This window comes from Telopea speciosissima, chromosome 9 (genome assembly GCF_018873765.1).
Source record: "Telopea speciosissima isolate NSW1024214 ecotype Mountain lineage chromosome 9, Tspe_v1, whole genome shotgun sequence".
NCBI lineage: Eukaryota > Viridiplantae > Streptophyta > Magnoliopsida > Proteales > Proteaceae > Telopea > Telopea speciosissima.
In genome coordinates, this window is record NC_057924.1 from 10,627,840 (window position 1) to 10,651,189 (window position 23,350).

General features: G+C 41.3%; 1 protein-coding gene across 3 annotated transcripts in view; it reads left to right on the plus strand.

The window, feature by feature from the left end:
* The first annotated feature begins 249 nt into the window (after window positions 1-249).
* The window catches only part of LOC122640438 (mitogen-activated protein kinase kinase kinase 5-like), a 37,995-nt gene continuing 14,894 nt past the window's right edge, over window positions 250-23,350 (plus strand). For 2 of the 3 annotated variants that reach the window (XM_043833635.1, XM_043833637.1), the window contains exons 1-6: window positions 273-1,098; window positions 6,263-6,901; window positions 6,984-7,071; window positions 18,866-18,928; window positions 19,040-19,203; window positions 19,555-19,630. In XM_043833635.1, coding sequence (XP_043689570.1) covers window positions 575-1,098; window positions 6,263-6,901; window positions 6,984-7,071; window positions 18,866-18,928; window positions 19,040-19,203; window positions 19,555-19,630 — 1,554 coding nt within the window. In that variant the 5' untranslated portion in view covers window positions 273-574. Of the gene's footprint in view, window positions 1,099-6,262; window positions 6,902-6,983; window positions 7,072-18,865; window positions 18,929-19,039; window positions 19,204-19,554; window positions 19,631-23,350 lie in introns of all 3 variants that reach the window. The other variant, XM_043833636.1, reaches the window with a different exon arrangement.

The window sequence follows — 23,350 nt, forward strand, 5'->3', positions numbered from 1 at the left end:
GTGTATGTGGCCCTGTTTGCTAGCGCACCCCGGCGGTGTGCCAATCACTCTCCCGTAGGATTATAAATTGTTCGACACGGATGTCAAATTGTCAATAGAAATTCCTTTTTTTTTTTGGGTAGAAATAGAAAATCCCATTAATGCTAATCATTTCTTATAGGCTCAAAATCAAAATTCACAAAAAAAAAAATTTTGGGAAAAATTTATAGCTGCATTTTGTCGTGTAATCGAGTGTTTGACTTCTGACGTTGATGGTGGTGATAATTGAGAGTGGCAAGGTGACCTTGGGAGTTGAGACAAAGTTCTTCTTCTCTCTGGTTGACAAAAGTTTGTAAACCGCGTACCGGGGAGAAGACCTCGATCGTCCATGACTGATCCTTGAGGAATAGGTCAATAGGGTTTCCCTGAATATGGATTTCTCTAGTTAGGGTTTTGCTTCCACAATGATGGTGCTCTGCATCTGCAACCCTCTAGAATTGGTGTTCTTTGGATTCCAATTTCGGTATCGGTTCGTCTTCATCCGTTCTTCCTAAAAAGCTCAGAGCTTGTGTACCATGTTTCCCGATCCCCAGATATGTATTGGTGGCAGAACGCCCTTTTTTCTCCTTCGTCTTCATCTTCTAAAGACCCTGATAAATCCAAATCTTTAGCAACTTCTCATAAAAAACGAAATGTGAGGGACATCAATTTCTTCAGGAACCGTCGAGGATCGAACGGGCAGCCACGACTCACTCGACTGCGGAAGCTTCGTCATCTCACCGACGATGATGTTGAGGGCTTACCCTTGAGAAATCTTAGTCCTCTCTCTCAGCCCAATTCGACATCAGTGTCTCGCTTGCCGAGCAACCCTGACCCGGCCTCGGCAACTGCTGGGCCATCATCGTTGTCACCGGCGGTGCCGCAGCCATTGCCGCGACCGGAATTGTATGTGCTTCTTCAGCGAGAACCCCTGTTCTCCTCCACGCATTCAGGGGATTGGCCTCTGCCTTCCCCCAGGGAGGTGCTGAGCAGACGGGATGGAGAGGGTGATAGAGCAGACTACTCGATCGGTGATGGGACGGAAGATGGGTTCCCTGGACGCTCCTCCGCTTCCAGGTAATCTCCTTTTATCTCTTTCAGATAAATCAATGAATTTATTTTAATTATCAAATGAGGAACCTTTATTCGTTTATTTCTACCATTACATCGCTACACCGGGAACAATCATTTAATTTATGGATGGGAATATACCGTCTAAACACTCGTAAAATTTATTTTCCTGGTTTTATGTCTTGCTTTCTACGGTTGACGAATTGGTTCGACCTTGCATTTCATTTTGCTTCCGAAGGAAAATGATTGTGATTGCGGTTGAGGCCTTAAGGTAAGGCCTATGGTTCTAGCCCATTTACCAGTAATGAACGCCCAACTTGAAGGACTGAACACTATCTCTATTCTACTACCAGGGAAACCTTCGGATATTGTACAACATTAAAGGGGAAAAATAAAAGGAATGATAGTAAAAATAGGTTGAACGATCATACATTTGAACCAAGCTATTCATATGTTAATCAATAAGAGGGCTAAATCCATCCACTGTGTTAACAGATAAAGCATTCTATTTTAGTAAGTTCAAGAGATGTGGGTATTACTCTTACTCGCAAATTCTTTACAAGTTTAACAAACCCATAACTGTTACTATACTGTGGCTTTTCTGTCACACCCTGGTCCTGTTATGAATCTACATATTCAAACTTGAACCGTTATGGTTCTATTTTGCAACCTGTTGATAAATCAAGGGAAATATTGAGATCAAATCGCCTCTCCAAGTTCCTCTATTCTGAAGGTTTTCATCTACAATGTGTTCTTCCCCTCCGCCTTGGCTCTCTTAGGATTAGAGTATCCCACTCTAATAGCTCTTTTAGTATTAGCGTATTCCACTCTAATATATTTCAGTGAAAGGGATGATTAGATAGTATGATATATCAACGGGATAAGAGAATTAGGAAAGAGAATTGGTGCTTTGGGGTAAATTTAGCAGTTCTAATGGCATGGCGACTACTATAAATTGGGTTTTCAGGTTCATATATTGATTTGAATGGATGGAAAGTTAGATTGAAACTGGGTGGCTGGTTTGAAGAGATTGGATTTCTATTAATGAGCAGCTGGTAGGAATGAATTTGGCCTGAGAAGGCAGATATGGTTTAAGCAGCTCCAGAAGCAAGTTTTGTAGATTTTAGAGATCAATAGCATGGATGATTAATGAGAAACAGAGGAATGCTGACTAGTGATGACACGATCTGGTTGAAACAATAAAGATTTAATGGCATATAAAGCTGATCTATAGAGTTTTATAAATGTAGGCCTGTTTAACAGCAGGAAAAGGAATGGACAAGAAAGCAAGTACTCCTTGGTGCAGGGAGAAATCCAACCCTCATAGTTAATTCACATTACACTCAAGCATGTAGCTTAAACAAAATACATCAAACCATAAACCATTTAAGCATTAGGCATCATATTTATATTTTACAATCATACATAGTGATGGTTCAACAGTTAATAATTGTTAGAAACTTGGAAAGAGACATAGATTAAACAACTACAAGTACAAGTCCTACCATTTGAGAGTAGCCTAGTACTGAAACAAGTGTCTGGTCAGATCATCAAAATGACCTTCTTGTTGTTGTTGAATCAAGCTCTGCTCTGATTGAATCACAAAGGCTGACCATGATATATTATGCTGGAAGAAACACTCAAAGTTGTCCACAACAGCCCTAGAGATCGAATCATCAGCGTACTGAAGGAACCCTAACCTAGGGTATATATCTCTGAAACGTAAGGAACTCGATCGAGAGCCACCGCTACTAGATGGTGCCCGTGGAACCCGAACCGGCACTAACATGTATGGCTGGGTGGCCGGGACCCCAAAGATGCTTTCCGCAAAACCTGACTCAGTGTGTGACTAACCCTCATTCTCCTCATAATCAAGTCCATATTGTTGAGTGAACCTCCTCATAGACAAAGGGTAATGATGATGAAGGGCCGGCCTGCCCAAAGGCCCCAAATTGACCATACCCAGTATAGTGACTATACTCGGAACCAGTGCTCCTTGTAACATATATGGATGATGGTGCACGCCACTGCTCCCCAAGATGAATATCACTCGCCATACTCATGCTTTCAATACTGTTAGTCAAGCTCTTGATCATTTCATCCATGCTATCTTGCTGTTCCCCAGCTGATGGTGCAAATCGGCGACGTGAGCCTCTCATGTAGGCAACTCCACCATGGTCCTCATCCTATGTGGCATGAGTATACTGGGTCTCTCCTGTGAAGTGCACTAGCTCAGGCTCCGACTCAGGCTCTTGGTGGTGATACCTCTCGCGCATACCCCAATTATACCCATCACCATCATCATTATTATCACAATCAACATGATCACGATCACCATTACCACCATCATCATCATCACTGCCAGTGCCCAAACCTGACAACTCAGGGTTCTCCTTATCAACCCCACCAGCCCGAGACTCGAAAGGTCGGGGTGTCTGTGAATGCACATAGCCCTCGCGAGACGACATATACTCGTCCATGTCAGTACCCATTTGAGTAGCTATCTCTGGGTCGAGCCTACCCCCAGCTTGATCCATAACTGGTTCACCTTAATCCCTCACCCACTGGTATAGAAGATCCTTCTCCTCATATGAGTTGATTTGGAAAATGTTGGCAAGCTCGATTGTCACGTTGTCACCCTCCATTGCTTGGCGTATGTGTTGCCTCTTCAATCTCATGTTGTAACGCACAAACACCATCTACTCCAATTGTTTGTGACCTAGTCGGTTACGCCTTTTGTTGTGGATGAGTGAGAATGTACTCTTGGATCATCCCTCCCAGCATTGTCATTCATATCCTAGTAATATGTCCTTTGAGCAGCGTTAGCTGGGGTGCTATGATTGAAGAAGAACTTGGACATTGCATCACCAACTTTCGCTTTCCAACCGCCCCATGTTTGTTTTATAGTTCTTTGCTTGGTGTCCTGCTGACTGTATATAAGGGGATCCTTGGAAAGAATCTCAATAGGATCATTAGGATTGAAGGGTAGAGGTGGGGATGAGGGTGCAACTTCCCTCACTAATGTAGAAGGGGTTCAACTGTGAATCACTCTACAAAATGATTGATGACGGGTTGTTGCAGCAGCAAAGGACCTCCAATAACCCTAGCTGATGGCACAGACTATTGGCTCTGTATGATGAACAGTGATGCAAGAGCAATTTCTTGGACTGGGCTAAACCCGTTGGGGGACCCATTTGAAGACGAACCAGGTCCAAGTTGATTTTAGGTTCAGTAGGATATTTAGGAATTATTTTATTTGGGAAATATATGTAATCTATTATTTTGGGTAGCAATTAGGGAATTACCAATTTGAGTTTTATCAACTTTCTATTTTAGTTAGTCTACGTTTTGGATGTAATTAGGAAGTTGATTTTAATTCTATTTCTTTTTTAGACTTCAATTAGGAAGCTTAATTTCTTTTTATATAAATATGCTTGTAACCCTATTCGTTGGGTAGATTTGAGAATGAGAATTTAGTGGAGTTGTTTATGGTGCCGGTTGGTACATAGCAATGGTCGTGTGACCTCCATTTCTTCTTCTTCCATTATATTTTCTTTTGAGTCCCTGAAACTCCCCATACGCTGTTCTGTTCCAGCATAACTGGGTTCAGATTTAGAGAGTCGATCTCCCTCTTTTCCTTCCTCCTTTTCTCCCCACTTTACTGGCGTAGGATCTCTCCTCTGGGTGACCAAACCCCTTGAATTTCAGTCCCTAATCCCTGCCTGACATTGATAACCAGACCTGCAACTAGGTGGGTCATGAACCTGTCCTTCAACAGCAACTTAGCCCTTACAATCTCAGTAATATGATGGTTGATAGGGATTCTGAAGGTGTGTAATCCAGAGGCTTATCCATCATCTACCTTCCCGTAAAATCCTAGGTCAAACCTAGAAGCATTGAAGGAGTGCTATCTTTCGAAAACCTGCTGGTTTTTCCGCCTGTTGCTTTGGCTGGAGGTTGAAGACAAACCCCCACGATTTGTTATTGCTCATTTTAATAGTTTATTTTTCTTCAATAGTCTCCTTTTCTCTCTTTAACTCTATTTTGTCTTATCCTCTTTTCCCTCTTAGAAGATAAGATAACTCCCTTCCCCATGATTCCTTTTGTTGCTTTATCTATTTCTCCACTTTCCATAATTACCCCTCCTATCTTCCTTTATTCCCCTAAGAAGAGATACGGAGGATAGATGGATAGAGGGATAGAGATTTGGCTCTCTCAGCCAGGCTCTCATCAGGACAATGTTGCATAAAGCAATCTTAAATCATCTTCATTAATCATCTGATTGGCTTCTAAAAGCCTTACATATAAATAGACAGCGATATCTTGCTCCTTAGGTTACGAAAATTAGAAACTTAAATTGACAATGTTCTAAAATTAGAAACTAAGAAATAGAAACTAGGATTCATAAAATTAGAAAGTGTCTGGAATAGAAATTCTAACTCGATTAGGATTCTAAAATAGAAACTATAAAATTAGAACCAGGTCCTATAGAAAATAGAAACTAATTGGAGTCCCGAATCTCTTAGAAGTCTTTAAAGATGCTGCAGCTGATACCTTGTGGACCTCAAGGTGAATGCCGCAGCCGATTCACAAAAGATGGAAAATTGATTGGAAACGGTTTCCTTAAACCATGGAAGTGGTAGAATGGGCTGTCGGTTTGGGTTAAAGAGAATATTAGCATACATAAGGAATAGTAATAGGGTTCTAGTATTCACCAAAAAAAAAAAAAAAGGGTTCTAGAGAGTAAAAGGACATAAGAAAAATTTGATGGGTACGTATTAGTAGGGATTGGAACAGGTATAGGGAATTGGAAAAAGTTGATTGGAAGGTTAATAGTGTTTAGGCTGAGATATTATGGTGGTCTTGAGGAATTTATCAATGGGTGAACTGGTTGTTCCTATGGTGGTGGGTGTGATATAATTATCAGAAGCTTACAGTGATTAGTAGAATTCTAGTAACTGGTATCTTGAAAGCATTAGAACCTTAAAGAGAATAAGGAGTACATAAATTATCGTCGTTACTTTGCAACACTCTCTTAACATGTCATGGGGATGCAGTGATATGTGACATTCTTATTGTAACTTGTGAGTTCTTTTCATTCTTGGTAAATTTTATCCTTCACTGTCAGAATGAGTTGACTAATACGTCTACATACATTTTCTTATTGCAGAACTGCTTATCAAACAATCCGCAAAAGTACTGAGCATATTGATGGACTTTCAGCCAAATCTCCAACTGATCGTGGTAGGATGGTTCTTCATGATCCAAATGGTGTTGAAAATGTTCGAAGCAATTACATGCTTAATGTTCCTGTTAACAGTGCTCCAACTAGTGGGTTTTCAAGTCCTGCACGTAGCCCTCGAAGATTTAGTACTGGCGATTTTCTTTCTTCTCCCTTCATGGTCTCTCAAGGTTTTCAGGTTTGGTCTGCGCCAGAGTTCCCATCCTTAGATATGCCAACAGGGTTGTCTCCCCGAGCTTCACCAGAGAAACTTATATCTAGTACTGACTGCTCGCCACTTTATAGTCCAACAATAACGGGTCCTGGCCTAAACGCTAGAAGTCCAAGTGGAGCCGCATCTCCAATTCTTCACAAGCAGTCTGCGGAGAGCTCTTCTGCATGGCATGAAAGCAATGGTCATGTCACAGTCCACCCATTACCCCTTCCTCCTGGAGCTACAATAACTCCACAGCAAGCTTTTGTTCATCAAGCTACATCTAAACCAGAGACATCATCAATGACAAGTCAGTGGCAAAAAGGAAAGCTTATTGGACGTGGTACATTTGGAAGCGTTTATGTTGCCACCAACCGGTGAGGCTGTAATCCATGTTTTGTTATGTTGGGTTTTTTCGTTCCCCTACATTTAACATTAATACATCCATTTATCCAACAGAGAAACTGGAGCTCTTTGTGCTATGAAAGAAGTTGATCTGATCCCGGATGACCCTAAATCTGCGGAATGCATAAAGCAGCTAGAGCAGGTTAATCCTCTACAATCCTCTACATTCTTTAAGGGAATTTCATATTAAATTTATAGCCTATTGGGGATCTATATGGAGTGAAGGGAGTCTTCTAATAAGGTTTATAACCAAAAACTAGAGCTAACATCATGATGTGAGCATTTTTAAAGTCCATGTGGGGGGGGGGGGGGGGTTCGTACCCTGTCTTTATTTGCTGAGAACTTACCCACTAACTTCCTGATGCAGAAGCTGAAACCATGATTGATTTGGCTGTTCTTTGATTTTTCGTTGGAGCCTTTTTATTTGTTTGTTCTTTTAGCTTAGGGTTAAAACAGTCTTTTTCATGGTTTATTTTCTTATTTCCCCTCCACGATTTTAGAGGGATTAGTATTTTATTTTATTTGTTTTAGTTGTTTACACTTATACTCCTATTTAGAGTATAAGTCTATTTTATGTTTTATAATTAGGATTCAGATTAGGAATCCCAACTCCTAATCTGATTAGGATTGCTTTAGATTGATTATTTGTAAGGCCTTTTGGCCCCCCTTTATTATTATAAATAGTAGAATCGTGGGAGGCTCCCCCACCTATTATGTTTTGAAATTTTGTTTCTTCTTGTTGCTGCCGCCATGACTGCTGCTGCTTCTCTGTCTTGTGTGTCATATCAAGACCCCTTGTGAGTAATATCAAGGGCTAGGGCTGGAGTAATCCGGCGACTCCTTGCATCTTGCAGATCGGGAGGTTCGTCTTCTTCTTCCTTCAAGTCCTTCAAGGTTGCTGCTGCTGAAATTCTGCAATTCCAGTAAGAGTTACAATTTCCTGCAACTTTATCATCTCTTCTTCTTACTTCCATCTAACCTAATCGACTTCCCCAAACCCTAGCTTCATCTACATTCATCACAGCCCTATTCCCTCATCAGATTACACTCAAAACCTAACCACAGGTCCATCACAGAAACCCTCCCACTCGATCTCAGTTGCAGCCTCACCTATCCACTACAAACCCTAAATCCCTCCCTCAACATAAAAACCCAGAAACCCTAAAATCTGCCTAGACCTAACCAGCCATCAAAACCCCACCAAAGTCCAGCCGAACCACCCCCTCCCTGCTAGGAAAACTCGACCTAAGCCCAGCACCTAAATCTGCTCCTAAACCCTAGTTTCAGCTTAGATCCTAAATCTGAAAACCCAAAACCCTAACCCTAATATTTCTGAATTTCTGTTTCTTATTCAAACCTCATTAAAACCTATTCTAATAGACTCCTAAAAATCTGCAGACCATTACCCAATAAAACTCTAACTCAATCTCCCATTCCTAACCCTAATTTTGCCCTAGTTACCCTAAACTGCCCATTCGGCCAACCCTAAAACAGAACCTGGTCCTAAGTGAGATTTATTTCACCTAGGCTACATCACTTCCCTTGCCACTATATGTTTCGTAGCTGCATTCCAAGCATGCTAGGCTAGTCATACTTTAGTAGGAGCAAAATTAACTTATTTTTCCTCAATAATGTGAGCACAAGCATTTATATTGCTTTCTGCTAGTATAAAATTTGCAAAAAACCTTTTATTGTTTGCCAGGTTCTGTCTGTCTCTGGTATTTCCAATACATATATATCTATTAAATTGTTGGTGAATAGAATGTTGCCAATGGAGTACCCATCCTTCTGTCTTAGACTCTTCTACTTTTTAATACAATAGCTTGCTGCTGACTTAAATTTGTCAAAATGAGCTGTCCTGCTGACCCTTTTAATTTTGAATGAATTCTTTTTCCTATTTAAAATAAACAAGGCTGAGAAAAATAGCTCTCTTTTGGCCATCTGGCATTGGACTCATGGCCTGAAATTTACAATATAGGTAGAGAGTAAATTGTTTCCATTTCCTTGTTTGATGGTTGACCACTTCTTGTTATTGATAAACATCACGCTCGGAATATAACCAGCCTTTGCTTTCCCTTCCACCCAAGATTCCACTGATTTAGTATCCTATTCAAGTTTCTGTTGTCAAGTTTGTGTAATGCTTTCTTCAATGGATCTCCTTTATGGGTGAGTTACCATATAAATTCCATCTATGTTAGTGGGCGGCTTGATAATCTATGAAGTCTGAATGTTAGTATGATTAAAAAGTTTGATGTCACATGTGCAATGTAGATGGGAAAGTTACAATGTTGATAAGGATTGTGATGGACCATCAATTATTCCTTATCTTTATTATTAGGTACTGGAGAACATAGGTATGGAAAAATTAAGGTTCAGATAGGGATCCAAATGGGAGAATCTAAAGAAAAGAGATCCAGGTTTGTTTGAATTTGATGAAATTTCTAATGAAGGCTTAGAAGGGAGAATTATATGATGCAATTAAGAGGGAGATGGGTTTCTCTTGGCATCCAAGAGGTGCAACTGGCTAGATAACTGGAAATCTTAAAAAAAAAAATAAAAAAAAATGAACACTTTCCAAGAAACCCGTTGTCCAGATGGTAAAGTATGAAGCAGCAATTTGTTGGAGTAAAACATATGAAGCTTTGACAAAAGAGTTTGACATTGATTTGTCCAGTTAGTAAAACATGAAGCGGCAATCTGTTGGAGTAAATCTTATGAAGCTTTGACAAAAGAGTTAAGTACTATTTTTGCAATATCATTAGTTGAAATCATGAACACAGTCAGATTGTTCTTCTTTATTCAAGCATTAGGTTGCCCCTATCCTACTTCTAACCCCAACCTTAGTTTATTTTCTCCCCCCAAGGCCTAGGCCTCTCTCAACATCTCTGAATTGTAGTCCTAAAACTACATACCCGGAACTTTCCTATATCATTCTGATAATGTTATTGCATGATGCAAGGAAAGTCCTCAAGTGTCCTCTGAGATTTTCATATCTTATTAAATGTGTGGGACATTGAGCTTCCATGTTGAGTATATCTTGGTCCAGTGGAAAGCTGAGGTCCTGTAATGATTTGGCAGATGATCTAGCCTGAGAAGGAGTGCTCAGGCCTAGGGTTTATTGTGGGTTCACATTCATTTGCGCACCCACTGAGGCTGGTTTTCATTTGACTTTGATTTTCTCTTTCTATTCAGGATGCCCATGAAAGGGTGGCACATTTTTGAAATTTTCTGCCTATTCTTTTCTCTAATAAATTGCAGCTGTTTGTAAGATGTAAAATAAAAAGATTCTGGAAAAGATGAAATTAGAAAAACAAAAAGTGATCAGCTACAAAAATCCCGTTTTGCCATTCCATGCTCTCTGGCAACTATTAATGTCCTTGTTCACCACTTCGAGCCAGATCTCCTTGTGCACATGTCTGAGCGGTCTCAAAGAATGGTCTCATCTTGTCAGCTGTTGGGGAAAAATGGAATTGTTTCTTTAACACTGTTCTCCTAGTGCTAGAACTGTCTTAACATATTTCAATTGATGGATTAGATATACCAGTGATGCAGATTTATCACTAAACTGGGCTTCTTTGCTTAGGAATAAGTTTAGGGTTGGATTATATTCATGTAGGGCCTTTGATCCCATGGGTTTCTAATGTAAGAGGTCACTTTTATGGACCTAAAGTATGGGTAATAGGGTTGCATACGGGATTAGCTGTTTAATTCCTTAGTTTTATTTATGTAATTAGTGGTCATGTGATCATGTGACTTGTTTAAGTGGTCATTTGACTATTTAATTGTTATGTAGGTTGGGCTGGATTAGGACTCTATAAGTCCAGCCATGTTTTGAGTCTATTTCCTTCAGTATTTCAGTTCCTAGTTAGTTTAGGTTAGCTAATAAGTTAAGGATTGGGTTAGGCCTTTCCTTTTTAGTGTAGGAGTCTATTTTTGAGTCTTTTATTTAAGGTTGTAAGGGGGACAAGTATTGAACACGAATTTTGATATTAATGAAAAGCTTTTGTTGCTCTTCTTCTCCATTGGAGATTTTTGTCTTGTGTTTGATCAAGGCTGGTGGGATTGGTGTTTGATCCAATCGACACCTTACAGTGTGAAGCCCGGGTGGTTCTTTTGAAGTTCTACTTTCAAGTTTTGCAATCAAACAAGCTGCTGCCAAAGAAATTCTGCAACAATAGTAAGTTCGAATCATCCCCAACCCCTACCATTCTTCTTCTAGCCTTCTATACACCCAAACCCTCTCCTCAACCCCTACCATTCTTCTTCTAACCTTCTATACACCCAAACCCTAGAGTTTCCCCTTTTGTTTTCAATTTTCCCAATACCTAAATTCTGCTCAGACCAAACCAGCCAACCAAATCACACCAAACTTTGATCGAATTCTCCTCTCACACTAAGGAAAACTCAATCCAAGTTGCTCCCTGATGTAGATAAGTCACTTAGGGCTTATTTTAGTAGGTATAAGCTTTGGGTTGGGTTATATATGTGTTGGATTTTTTATTCCATGGGTTTATTTTGTAATTGTCCAATTTAATGAGCCTAAAATAGGGGTAGAAAGTAGGAAAACGGGATTTGCTTCATTAGTTTAGTTAGAGTCCTATTTTGAGTTTGTTTTCTTTATTATTTCACTTTCTTAGTCAATTTAGGTTACCTTATTAGTTAATTATAGGGTTAGGCTTTTCCTTTTTAGTGTCTAAGTCTATTTTTCAGTCTTCTATATAAGTTTGTAAGGGAGGCCAGCATTGTACATGAATTTGATTAATGAAATATTGGCTTTAGCCTTTGTGAAAATTCTGAGATAGGTTAGGAGTCATCATTTTTGGGTGGGGTCAGGCGCAGGTTAGCAGCGAATAGCTCTGGAGGCACAGGTTAGCTGAAACTTTTCGTGGAGTTCTAGGTATGGCGACTACTCCTTCTCGGGAGGATCGCCCACCCGATCCAAGCTTGGATCTGCTACTACTGGGGCTTTGCCAGCGTCGTTTGCTGCTGTGGTCTCTCGATCTCTCGCCACACCACCTGTTGAGGTGGAGTTAAAGAAATCGTCTTCCTTTTTTGGTGAACCTGCTGTCTTTTTCTCCAAGGAGGAGGTACAGCTCTCTGAACAAGGTTTCCAACTGCAGTTTTGGTAGGCCATCTCTGTTTGTGATTAAGGATTCTTGCAGAAGACCCTTTTTCTTCAAGGGGACGTCATAGTTTCAACGCTCGACCCGAGGCATGTGCTCCTTAGGTTTGCTCTCCAGGCGGATTTTGTTAAGGTTTGGCTGAAGGAACTTCTTCATGTCCAGGGGTTTCCTTTGCGTTTCATGAAGTGAACCTCTGATTTTATTTCGGGTTGGGAATCACCCCTTGCGCTAGTTTGGGTTTCCTTGCTAGGTCTGCCGGTTAACTTCTACCAAGGGAATTGTTTGATTTTGATTGCCGGTGCGATTGGAAGAGTTTTGAAGGTATATAGTGCTACTGCCAATTGTATGAGCACTGTGGCTGCGCGGGTGTGTGTTGAAGTTGATCTTCGGGCGACGCTTCCCTCGAAGGTTTGGATTGGGTGTGGTGGAGATGGATTTCACCAGAAGGTGGTGTTCAAGAGATTGCCTATTTACTGTGATCCATGCTCGAAGCTTGGGCACTCCAAGGATGTCCGTAATAAAAATCTTAAGAAGAGAGGAGGATGGTTGCTTTTTGGTTTAGGCGGTAATGACGCTGCAGTTGGGGTTGAGAAAGCCACTATTGTGGCTGTTGGTGAGGCGGTGGTAATTGGAATGCTGATGGAGTTTTTATTCCGACGGGGGAGGGCTCGTTGCGAGTTGCTGCTGAAGTGCTTGGGGGGAGTTGCGCTCAGGCAGGGGAAGTCTTCGGTTGGGCAGGGCTGGGCGTGGTGGTCGTTGGCGACCTGCTGTTCAGGGGGGGCGTCTAGGCCTTGGTCGTCTTTAGCGGCTGGCTCTAAAGGAGGTGGTGCCCCTGGTGATCGTGGTGGTGGTGCCGTGGTGGTTGCTGGAGGTGACATCAATTGAGCTGTTGCCGTGGCAGGATAGGTTTTGGATGTGGAGGCATTGGAGGAGGGTGAGATTCCTGGCAAGGAAGGTGCTGCCGTGGAACCTCAAGGGGTAAATGTATCTTTTGATGCTGAGGTGGTAGGTGACGATGGTATAAGGGTGGCAGTGATTGATGCGCTAGGGCAGGCGGGCCTGAAGGGGATCAGTGAGGCGGCGCTTGAAGATGTTGATGATCTCGTCTTGACAAAGGGATCGCAGTTTGTGGGTGGCTCTTCAACGCCGTTTTTTGTTGACAAGGCTGGTTTCCCCTGTGTTCAAGATGATTCTCATGTAGCAGAGTTGAGTTTGGCCTATTTGGATCGTAGTGCTTTGCTGGAAAGTTTCAAAGCTTTTAGAGCTACTCTTGAGGAGAGGCTCCGAAGAACCTTTGACAGGTTGGGTGTGGAGGGTAGGCTGGTTGGGTCAGCTAACTTCCCAAGGTTAAGCGTGTAGCGGCTCGGTCTGTAGCCTTTAGTGTTGCCAAGGTGTATAAGAGAAAGGTTTTGAAGAGGCGTCGTCCTCCGAAGGGGGGTCATGAGAGACGAATTACTAGGTCAATGGGACCGGTGGATGTTGTTGTTCCCAGTACCAAATGAATTTATTATTTTGGAATGCTGGGGGAATTGGGAATAAGCCTACTTCTAGGCGGCTGGAGGCATTGGTTAAATTACATAACTTTGGCATTGTGGCTATTGCAGAGCCAAAAGCGCTGCCCGATAAGGCGCCTGTGGTGATGAAAAGGGTTGGTTTAGATAAGGTGCATACTGCGGAGAGGCTTTGGATTTTTTGGCGGGATACGTTGCAGGTTACAATGGTGGAGGAGCACTACCAGTTTGTTACTCTGGAGTGTCTTACTAATAATGGGGTTAATTTCCTTATCACCTTTGTCCATGGATTATGCTGGGTGATGGAGAGGAGGGATTTGTGGGATGCTCTAACTCGCTTCTCGGGTTCTTCAACACTTCCCTGGTTAGTAGGGGTGATTTTAATGCAGTTTTGACCCCCATAGAGAAAATTGATGGCAGGCCGGCTTGTTCGTTGGCTTTGGATGATTTTGGAAATTTTGTGAACAGTGCTGCCCTCATTGATGTGGGATGTGTAGGTAATCTTTGCACCTGGTCTAATAATCAGAGTGGTGTAAGGAAGGTCATGGCTAGGTTGGATCGGTTTCTGGTGAACTCGGCCTGGGTAGCTTCTTTTCCCAGGTGCGAGGTAGTTCATTTAAATAGAACTTGCTCTGACCATGTGCCAGTCTCGCTCTCTGTTTCAGACTCGGGTAGCAAACCTGTCTCAGCTTCTAAATTTCATCAGATGTGGTTGCTACATCCAAATTTTCAGGCTTTTATTAAGAACCAGTGGGAGACACCTGTCTTTGGTTTGCCTCTCTTTGTGTTGTTCATGAAGCTTAAACGCCTTCGGAGTGCTCTCCAAACGTGGAACAGGGAGGTTTTTGGCAATATACACCAGAATGTCAGGGATGCTGAGGGCTCAGTTAGGAGGGTGGAGGCAGCCTGTGATTAGGTTGGGAGCGCTGAGTCTGTCTTGACACTTGTGGAGGCAAGGAAGGCATTACAGGGAGTGCTGCTCTAGGAGGAAATTTTTTGGAAGCAAAAATCCAGAATTACCTTAGCTTAAAGAGGGAGATCGGAATACTAAATTTTTTCACTCCATGGTTAACGTTAGAAGAAGGTAGAGTGGTATTCACAGAATCATGTCTTGGAGGATGGTGAGTGGATTACAGATTAGGAGGGGGTACAGGCGGCGGTGGTGAGACATTTCTCAGACATTTTTGCCTCTTAAGGGTGTGTAGTTGAAGAGGAATTGCTTGCCTAGATTCCCAGGATTGTGACGGAGGAGGATAATGTTACGCTCTTGGCTTCCCCTTCTTTAGAGGAGGTTAAAGAGGCAGTTTTTTCCTTGTCATGTGATAATGCTCCAGACCTTGATGGTTTCTCAGTATATTTTTTCACGGCTTGCTGGGAGGTTGTTGCAAGTGATGTCTGGGCAGCAGTGAAAGATTTTTTTGAAGGGGGCGTTCTTCCAAGAAGCTTCACTTCTGCAAACCTAATGCTGATTCCTAAAAAGGACAACCCTGAGGTAATGTCTGATTTTTGACCCATTAGCCTCTGTAACTTTTTCTATAAAATTATTGCCAAAATTATTGTTTCTAGGTTGGCGGGGGCTACTCCCTGCCTTGATTGCCGAAGAGCAGGGTGCTTTTGTTCAGGGCAGGTATATCCATGACAATATTCCTATTGTCCAAGAGGTCACCCATGATTTAAACATGAAGGCTAGGGGAGGCAATGTGATCCTAAAATTGGATATGGCTAAGGCTTATGACCGTTTGAAGTGGGGGTTCCTTTATTTGGTCCTGTCAAGGTTTGGGTTTACTGAAGTTTGGATCAATTTAGTTTGGAAGACAACGGAGAATTGTTGGTTCTCCATAGTAATGGGTGGCAGTTCTTTGGGATATTTCAAGTCTACCAGGGGCCTGAGACAGGGGGATCCTTTGTCTCCTGCTCTGTTTATTTTGGAGGAAGAGGTTCTGAGCAGGGGGTTGAAAAATCTTTTTGTGGAAGGGCGTGCATGTTATTTTCGACTTCCCAGGGGTTGTCTTGGTATCTCCCACTGTTTGTTTGCAGATGACACCGTTATTTTTACAAGGGGGTTGAAGAGCTCGTTGAAACAAATTTTGGGATTCTTAAGTAGGTATGAAGGCTTCTCGGAGCAAATGGTTAACAAACATAAATGTTGCTTTCTGTTGGGTGTCAAGGTCTCTCCAGCTGGAGCTCGAATGGTGGGATCGGTTACAGGATTTGCTATAAAGCCGCTCCTGATCACTTACCTTGGGGCCCCTCTCCATTCTGGAAGACTTAAAATTTGTTTCTTTGATGAGTTAGTTGGAAAAATAAGGAACAAGGTGGCAGATTGGAAAGGGAAACTCTTGTCTTCTGGGGGACGTGTTACACTATTGAAACATGTACTAGCATCCATCCCCATCCATGTGCTTGCAACTCTGGACCCGCCTAAGGCAGTTTTGGGTAGGATCTATGGAATCTTCGCTGATTTTCTTTGGGGAAGCTCGAAGTGGGGCAAGCGTAGGCACTGAGTGAACTGGCAGAAGGTTTGTAGGCCACTAAAAGAAGGGGGGCTGGGTGTCAGACTTTTGGAGGATTTCGGTCTCGCATTAAGACTTAAAGGATTATGGAGAATCCTTGCTGACCAATCGCTGTGGAGTGAGTTTTTCGGGGCTAAGTGCACGTAAGGATTTCATCCTGCCCAGGTCAAGATGGTTGATTGGCTTGGGTAATATATGGTTCTGGCTGGATAATTGGTTAGGGGTTGGGCCATTGATTGATTATGTGGACAATGCCCTTAAGGTTGACGTGTCTCTGCGAGTCAAGGATGCTTTAGAGGAGAATGGCTCGTGGAAGCAAACTTTGTTGGATCAGATTGACTCTGATGTGGTAAGACAAAGTATCATTTCGAGAAGGTTGCGGTGGGTTTAGAGAAGGATGTTCTGGTTTGGACTCCTACTAGTGATGGTCAGTTCACAACTAAATCTACCTGGAATGAGGTGCGGTGCAGGTCGCCTGAGGTCTCCTATGCCAGATGGATCTGGAACCAATCCCTGCCCCCGAAGATAGGTTTTTTTACTTGGCAGCTCCTCAATGGAATACCCACAGATGAATCTTTGATGACTGTTGGTATTCCCCTTGCTTCTAGGTGTAACTGTTGTGGGAGGCCTAGGAGAGAGACAACATCCCACTATCTTGTATCTGGAGGTACTGCAACTAAGGTCTGGAATTTCTTTTCACGTCTTTTCGATATTAATGTGATTTCTACTCAGGATACCAGGAGCCGAATTTTGTTTTGGCATGAGGCAGCAAGTTGTAAAAGCCTCTGTGCCTATATTGCTGGGCTGTTCCCTTCCCTGGTAGTTTGGGAGCTTTGGAAGGAAAGGAACAACAGAAGGCTCGGAGAACGTAGGCGAATGGCGAGTTCAATTATTGAGACCATAAAAACTTGGGTGAAAGACATCCCGTATCCTCCCAGGTTTGGCTCCTCTGGTTTGTCTAGGGAAGTGTTAATTCTACAGTTTTTGGCTTATCGGCTCTGCCTTCCAGACTGAAGCGCCCGATCCCTGTTTATTGGTGTCCGCCTTTCACCTCTGTGAAGCTTAATGTTGATGGTGCTTGTAGAGGTAATCCTGGTATAGGAGGAGGTGGAGGGATCATCAGAGATAAGGAAAGGGTCGTCTTAGCAGCCTTTTCGAATTGTTATGGTGAGTGCACAAATTCAGTTGCTGAATTAAGGGCTTTGACAGATGGCTTGAAGCCGTGCCATGGGCTAGGCCTGACTGATTTTGTGGTGAACTCAGATTCCTCCACTACGATCGGGATGTTACAACATAAGAGGTATAGCTTGTGGAGGGGATGGTACTGGTTCCAGGAGTCCTTGGCCCTCCTTCGATCTTCTCGGCCTCTTTTATCCTTCGCTTACAGAGAAAGTAACAGGGCTGCAGATTGGTTTGCCAATCTAGCTTGTGATACGGGTGCCTCCATTGTTTTCCACTTTGGCAGTCAGCCTCCGGGGGACCTGCAGTGTATTCTTCAGGAAGACAGGGCTGGTTTACCAGTCCTCAGAGAGTAATGTAGAGCTTTTATGTTCTTCTTTGGTTTGGGTTGGGATCGAATTTTGTTGAGAGTTTTGCTCCTTGGGTTGGGGTAAGGCGGGATGTCCCCCCCTTGTATTCTTTTTCAATGTTTTGACATTAATAAAATTCCAGGGGCTGGCCCGGGTCCCAGGTAATATTCGGGTTAAAGAAAAATAAAAAATCCTGAGATAGGTTGCGTGAGATGCCCAGGGTGAGATAGCCATTCCCTTCCCCCATCCTCTTCCATCGGTTCTTGATTCCAAACCCTAATTTCTGTTAAATTGAGTTCAAGAATGCTACAAGCTTCTGGGAGTTTCTTTTCATCTACAATATCATTCAATTGCAGCTCCAATGGCTTCAACAGGTTATTAATTTTGTGGGATTCTTTCTTTTAGTTATCTTTTGAGATCCCATTGCTCTCTTTCTTGTTCTTTGGAATTTTTTTTTATCATTTGAGTTCCCATTGTTCTTTTGGTTCCCTCATATAATTTTAGTTCCCATTGTTCTCTTGGTTTCCTCATATAATTCCTTCGGTTTTCAAGAGAGAAGTTAAGATTTCTTTTTAGATCTCGTAATTCACTTTGGTTTTTTTTTTGGTTTTCTATTTGATACTGTCTGGGATTTGACATATTCAGGTTCTAGTCTTACATTGCTCCTCATCTGACCTTCCTAAAACCTAGAAACCCATCTTTTCTTTTTCCAAAAACCCAAAACCTTAACCTCTACAGTGCTGCTGATTCTGGTTAGCATACCTAGAACCATTGAACTTTAACAGGACTTTCACTGGAAGACTCCCCAACATCGATTGACCCTAACTACCATCAAACACTAGATTCCATTAAACCCTAACCCTAATTTAACCAAAACATCTGTTTTGACCTATTCGAACTGCCCTATTCATAGCAGATCCTGGTTATTGGCTTCAAGTTGGATTCCTACCAATCTAGAACTATATTAACCAGTGGGTTGATTTTCGGTCTACGGAGTCTTTTAAGATGACTCCATTTCATTAACGAGCTTGCTTGATAAGAATGTCCTTTTTTTTGTAGCATAAACATATAATATCTTGGTCAGCCTACCAGGACTATCCAATCTGTTCTCTTTACTAGTTCTTTATCTGGATCAGAAGCATGGAGAGATATGTTTGATTTCACAAATATTGACTTCTCACATGTTACATATCGAAATATCTGTTTTTAATTGAAAATGAATTCTGATTTTAACATGAACCATTTTTGTTGTTGTTGCAGGAGATCAAAGTTCTTAGCCAATTAAAGCATCCAAATATCGTGCAGTATTATGGTAGTGAAATTGTAAGGATTCCCTATTTTCATGTTATGTCTGCTTGTGCGTGCTTAGGTATGAATGCCTATGGACTGCCATGCAAATTCAATCAATTTAGTGACAATAATTCATGTTTGCAGGTTGAGGATCAGTTTTATATATATTTGGAGTTTGTACATCCAGGATCCATTAGTAAATACGTTCGTGAACATTGTGGAGCTATTACAGAATCTGTTGTGCGCCATTTCACTTATCATATTCTCCATGGATTGGCTTACTTGCATAGCACAAAGACAATCCACAGGTAATGGGGGCCTACACTTGAGCCTTGAGTTGATGTTATGAAACTATGCTGTAGCCTGCATTTATTTTAAACAAATGACAAGATACAATACGGACAGATATGAACATTTTTTACGTGGAAGAAGCTTCATATTTTTTGATAAATGGAGAAAAATTTGGTGTAAAAGAATTGTTGTTGTTTTCCACCTTTATAAATTGAAAGAATCCTTTTGTGTGGCATTGATCTGCAGAAAAATTTAAAGCACGCAGAATATGGTAGCATAGTGTTTATGGTTATGTTATGATTCAGTTATGTTGTCATCCATTTAGAGATTAATGTTGATATGCCAAATTTGATCATTGCGTATTATAGGGACATCAAAGGAGCCAATTTGCTTGTTGATGCATCTGGTGTTGTTAAGCTTGCAGACTTCGGAATGGCAAAGCATGTGAGTTAAATTTCATTAACACCTAATGATTCATATATTTTATAAGCACAATACACTTACTGGTTTATGTATGAAGTAGTTTCTTGCTGTTAATTTTTATTGACCAACTCGATAAATGCTCAGGGAATATTGTTTTTCCGAAATGTGGCTCATGACCTTTACCAATTTGTGCCATATATATATATATATTCTTTTCAAATATTGAAAAGGAATAGTTGTGGTGATCTGCAATGAGATACCTGTGGGAATTGTATGTTGCAAAAACCATTGTCTCCCATCATAGCTTATCATTATCAGCAATTGAAAAAAATATGTTTTTAGTATTCTTAGAAAAAAAAAAGATGGAAAGATCCCTTTCCCACCTGCGGCCTTAAGGAGAGATCGTGTATAATGTTGTAAAAGGTTGTCTTTCCCTTCAACTGCCACCATACAATAGGGTCTTGCTTGTGGGTTGTGTTATGCTTTTCTGTATTCTTTTTGTAGCTTAACTTTTACTTTTTCTTTGTCTTGTTTTCTTTAACCCCCTGAGGAAGGGGGGGGGGGACGCAGTCACAGGCCAATAATAGGCCCTATTTTTGGTATTATATGATTATGTGCCTCTGTTTTTAATGTTTTTGGTTGTAATGTGCTTAATTATAATGCCCAAAAATTTAATACAAGGGAGTGCACGAATTTTAAGTCTTTTCCTAGTAACAATAGAAGTTTGAGAGTCTAATAGTTTGTTTTGTCCTAGTTTCATTAGGATTTCTGAACTTGTAGTTACTTGTAGTTAGTCTTTAATTTCTAGTCAGTTTAGGAGTCCAACTTTGCTACTTTTAGTCTATATTATTGGTCAAATTAGTGAAATAAGTAGTGCTTTGAGTATATTAGAATTTGGCAAGTTCTTGTCCTAATAAATGTCAGATTTTGAGAGTTAAATATAAGCATATGCACCCTGCCCTCTGTCCATACGAGATTGAAGGAGTTCTCTAAATCAGATTTCTCTACTTTTCAGGTCTGTTATTCTTCTTGTTCTCTCTTCTTCTTCCCTTCAATCCTCTCGTACATTGTTTTCCCATTCTTATATGCTCTATTTCCTATTACTATTGTCCATCTGAAAATATCAGTTTGCTTCAAGTTCAGACCTGATTTCTTCTTGTTATTATTATCGGTTGCTGTTCATGGATACTCTTTATAGTCCCATAACAGTTACCTGTTTGATGCAGTATCGCTTCTCTGGACTGGGTCGAACGTGATTAGAAGCCCAGATTGGCAGATTGAGAACTGACCAAAGTTGGGTTTTTGGTCTAGTAGGATATGTAGGATTTATTTCTATATTAGGATAATTATGTAATTTTTTATTTTATTTGGGCAGATTAAGTAGGAAATTTTGTTCGAGTTGATTTCAGTTTCCTAGTTTAAGAGTAAATATTTTTTAGGAGTTCTATTTTCCTATTAATATGGATGTAACCCTACATTGGAAATTAGATTCAATAATGAAATATTGAGTTCTGCTCTAGTGTGCCTGTGTGTCTTGACAGGCAGTGGCTGTGAAATATCCCCCCTCTTTTCTTCTCTTTTCTCTCCCATATCCTGTTTTCTTCTTTCATCTTCTTGTACACCTCCTTCCTATGTCTCAGTTTCTGGTTCACCTCTGTTTTAGCAATGCCAACAGTCCCCCATCTCACTTTTCGATCTCTCCCATCCCCTTTCTTTTATTCCTTAGAGTTGGGCAGGAATTACCTCTGGTATAGGCGACCCTATCCTCCAAGTTCCAGCCAAGGATCGAGATCTCAGTGTCAGACCTGGTTTCGATTAGGCCTGATATCGATATGTGTCGGATCTCGTTTTGAGGTTTTGACACTGGGCCGAAACTTGGGTTTCACCATGGATTTCGTTTTGGTCAGTCTCGAAACTGAGACAACTCGGAGATTTCGGTCCGTTTTGACCGAGATTTAGTTCCATGGTTCCAGCTCCTAAGCCCTCTTCTATCCTGAGATTGCAACCTAGTTTCAGTTCTGAAACTACAGGTACCACTAGGTTCTGTTTCAGGCTCTCCCACTATCTTTCCAGCCTGCAGTTTCGAGTGGTTATCTATTGGATTTGATAGAGCATTTATCTGCGAATCTTCACCTGAAGTTTCAGGCCAAGCAGAGACCTGTAGTGGGAGTTCTTTCGATTTGAGTTTCTCCTCCTGCCACTGGATGTTCACATTCGAAGGTTGAAGACAACGTTGTGGTCATTGGTTATTTCCAACCCTTATATTATTTCTTGTTTCCAAAACTACCTCTCTCTTCTTTTTATTTCTATTTTTTCCTTATTTTATAATCCCTTCCAAGTTTGCCCTGTTAAATAGTTACAAATCCCTGTTGTGACTTTTATTCTATTTATCTACCAAGGGATCCCTTGAAAGTTCTGGTTAATTACAAGATTGCCACTACCATTGTTTATCGTTTGGGTGGGCCTATAAACAATCCCAAAGCAGGGTTTCGAACCTGGGATTGCGCCAAATTGGTATCAGAGCTGATGTAGGACAACACATGAAGAAGAACTGGCCAAAATACTGTTCACGTGAAAAGTGTCACAGCTCATATTTGCCTTGTGTGGGGATGCTGTTTGGCAGATCTTGTGGTCCCATCAAGTGGAGAAAGATTCTATCCTAATGCTGCCATAGTTTAGGTTCTATTTTCAGTTTTAGAAAGTATATTAGGTAGTTTCTAAGTTTAGTTTGTTTCTCTTTTTGTTTCCTTGCTTGTTTAGAAGGCTGGATCTATAAAGCCTTCGTAGTTTCTATTTTTCATTAGTTACTATTTTCCTACCTTCTATTTTGGTTTTAGGAAGTTTCTATTTTCTACCTTCTATTTTGTAAGTTTGCCTAAGCTATTAATAGGCCCTCTATTGTAAGGAAGGGACAGATTTGGAGAAAAGAATTTTCAGGCCTTGTTGCCGTCGGTTATGGTAGAAATTCTATGTTTCAACAGCTGGGATAGCTGTGGGTGAGAGACTCAGGCTGAGAGAGCCATTCCCCTACCCCCCCCCTTCTCTTCTATCTTCTCTTCTTTATCTTTTTCTCTTTCCTCTTATCCTTTATGTTCTCCATTCATATGTAATAGAAAACAACAATAAAAAAAAAAGAGTTTTAGTGATTTAATTTGTTCCTTATCATGTTGATCCTGGCTGCAATCAATCTCCCACTGGTTTTTCTGGTTTGAGGTCGACTCTTGCATTAAGAGTAAACCTGGACATGACACCTTATATTATCAAGATGACAAGATCAAAGTTCGCTTGTCCAACGAGAAAATTGCTATTTTCTTTGTGGATGAAGGAAAAAGCAACAATTTCGTCTGCAGTCTGTGGTAGAGATGTCATCAAAGACCAACGAGATCATCATGGAGTCTGAGGATTATGCCTTTATCAACTTCTCCACTTCTCAATATTGTGATGATGCTTATGTGTTGTGTTTGATTCTTCCAAGCACATCATTAAAGTTGGTCAAAAATGGTTGGAAGTGAGAAAGTGTGTAGTTGATCATGATAGCAATATGTGCATCGTAAAGCTTTTTGTCTATGACAAATATTTATTTTAAAGGGACTGGTTGTTGACATATGCTCGGAGCCAAAAGTGGCAGCACCAACAATGCCACCACAACAGGAGCCGAAAGGGTCAACACAAGAGGAAGACCGCTCTGATGTGGGGCAACAAGTAATGGTCAAGGGAGTCAAGATGTTTATTATGGGTGAG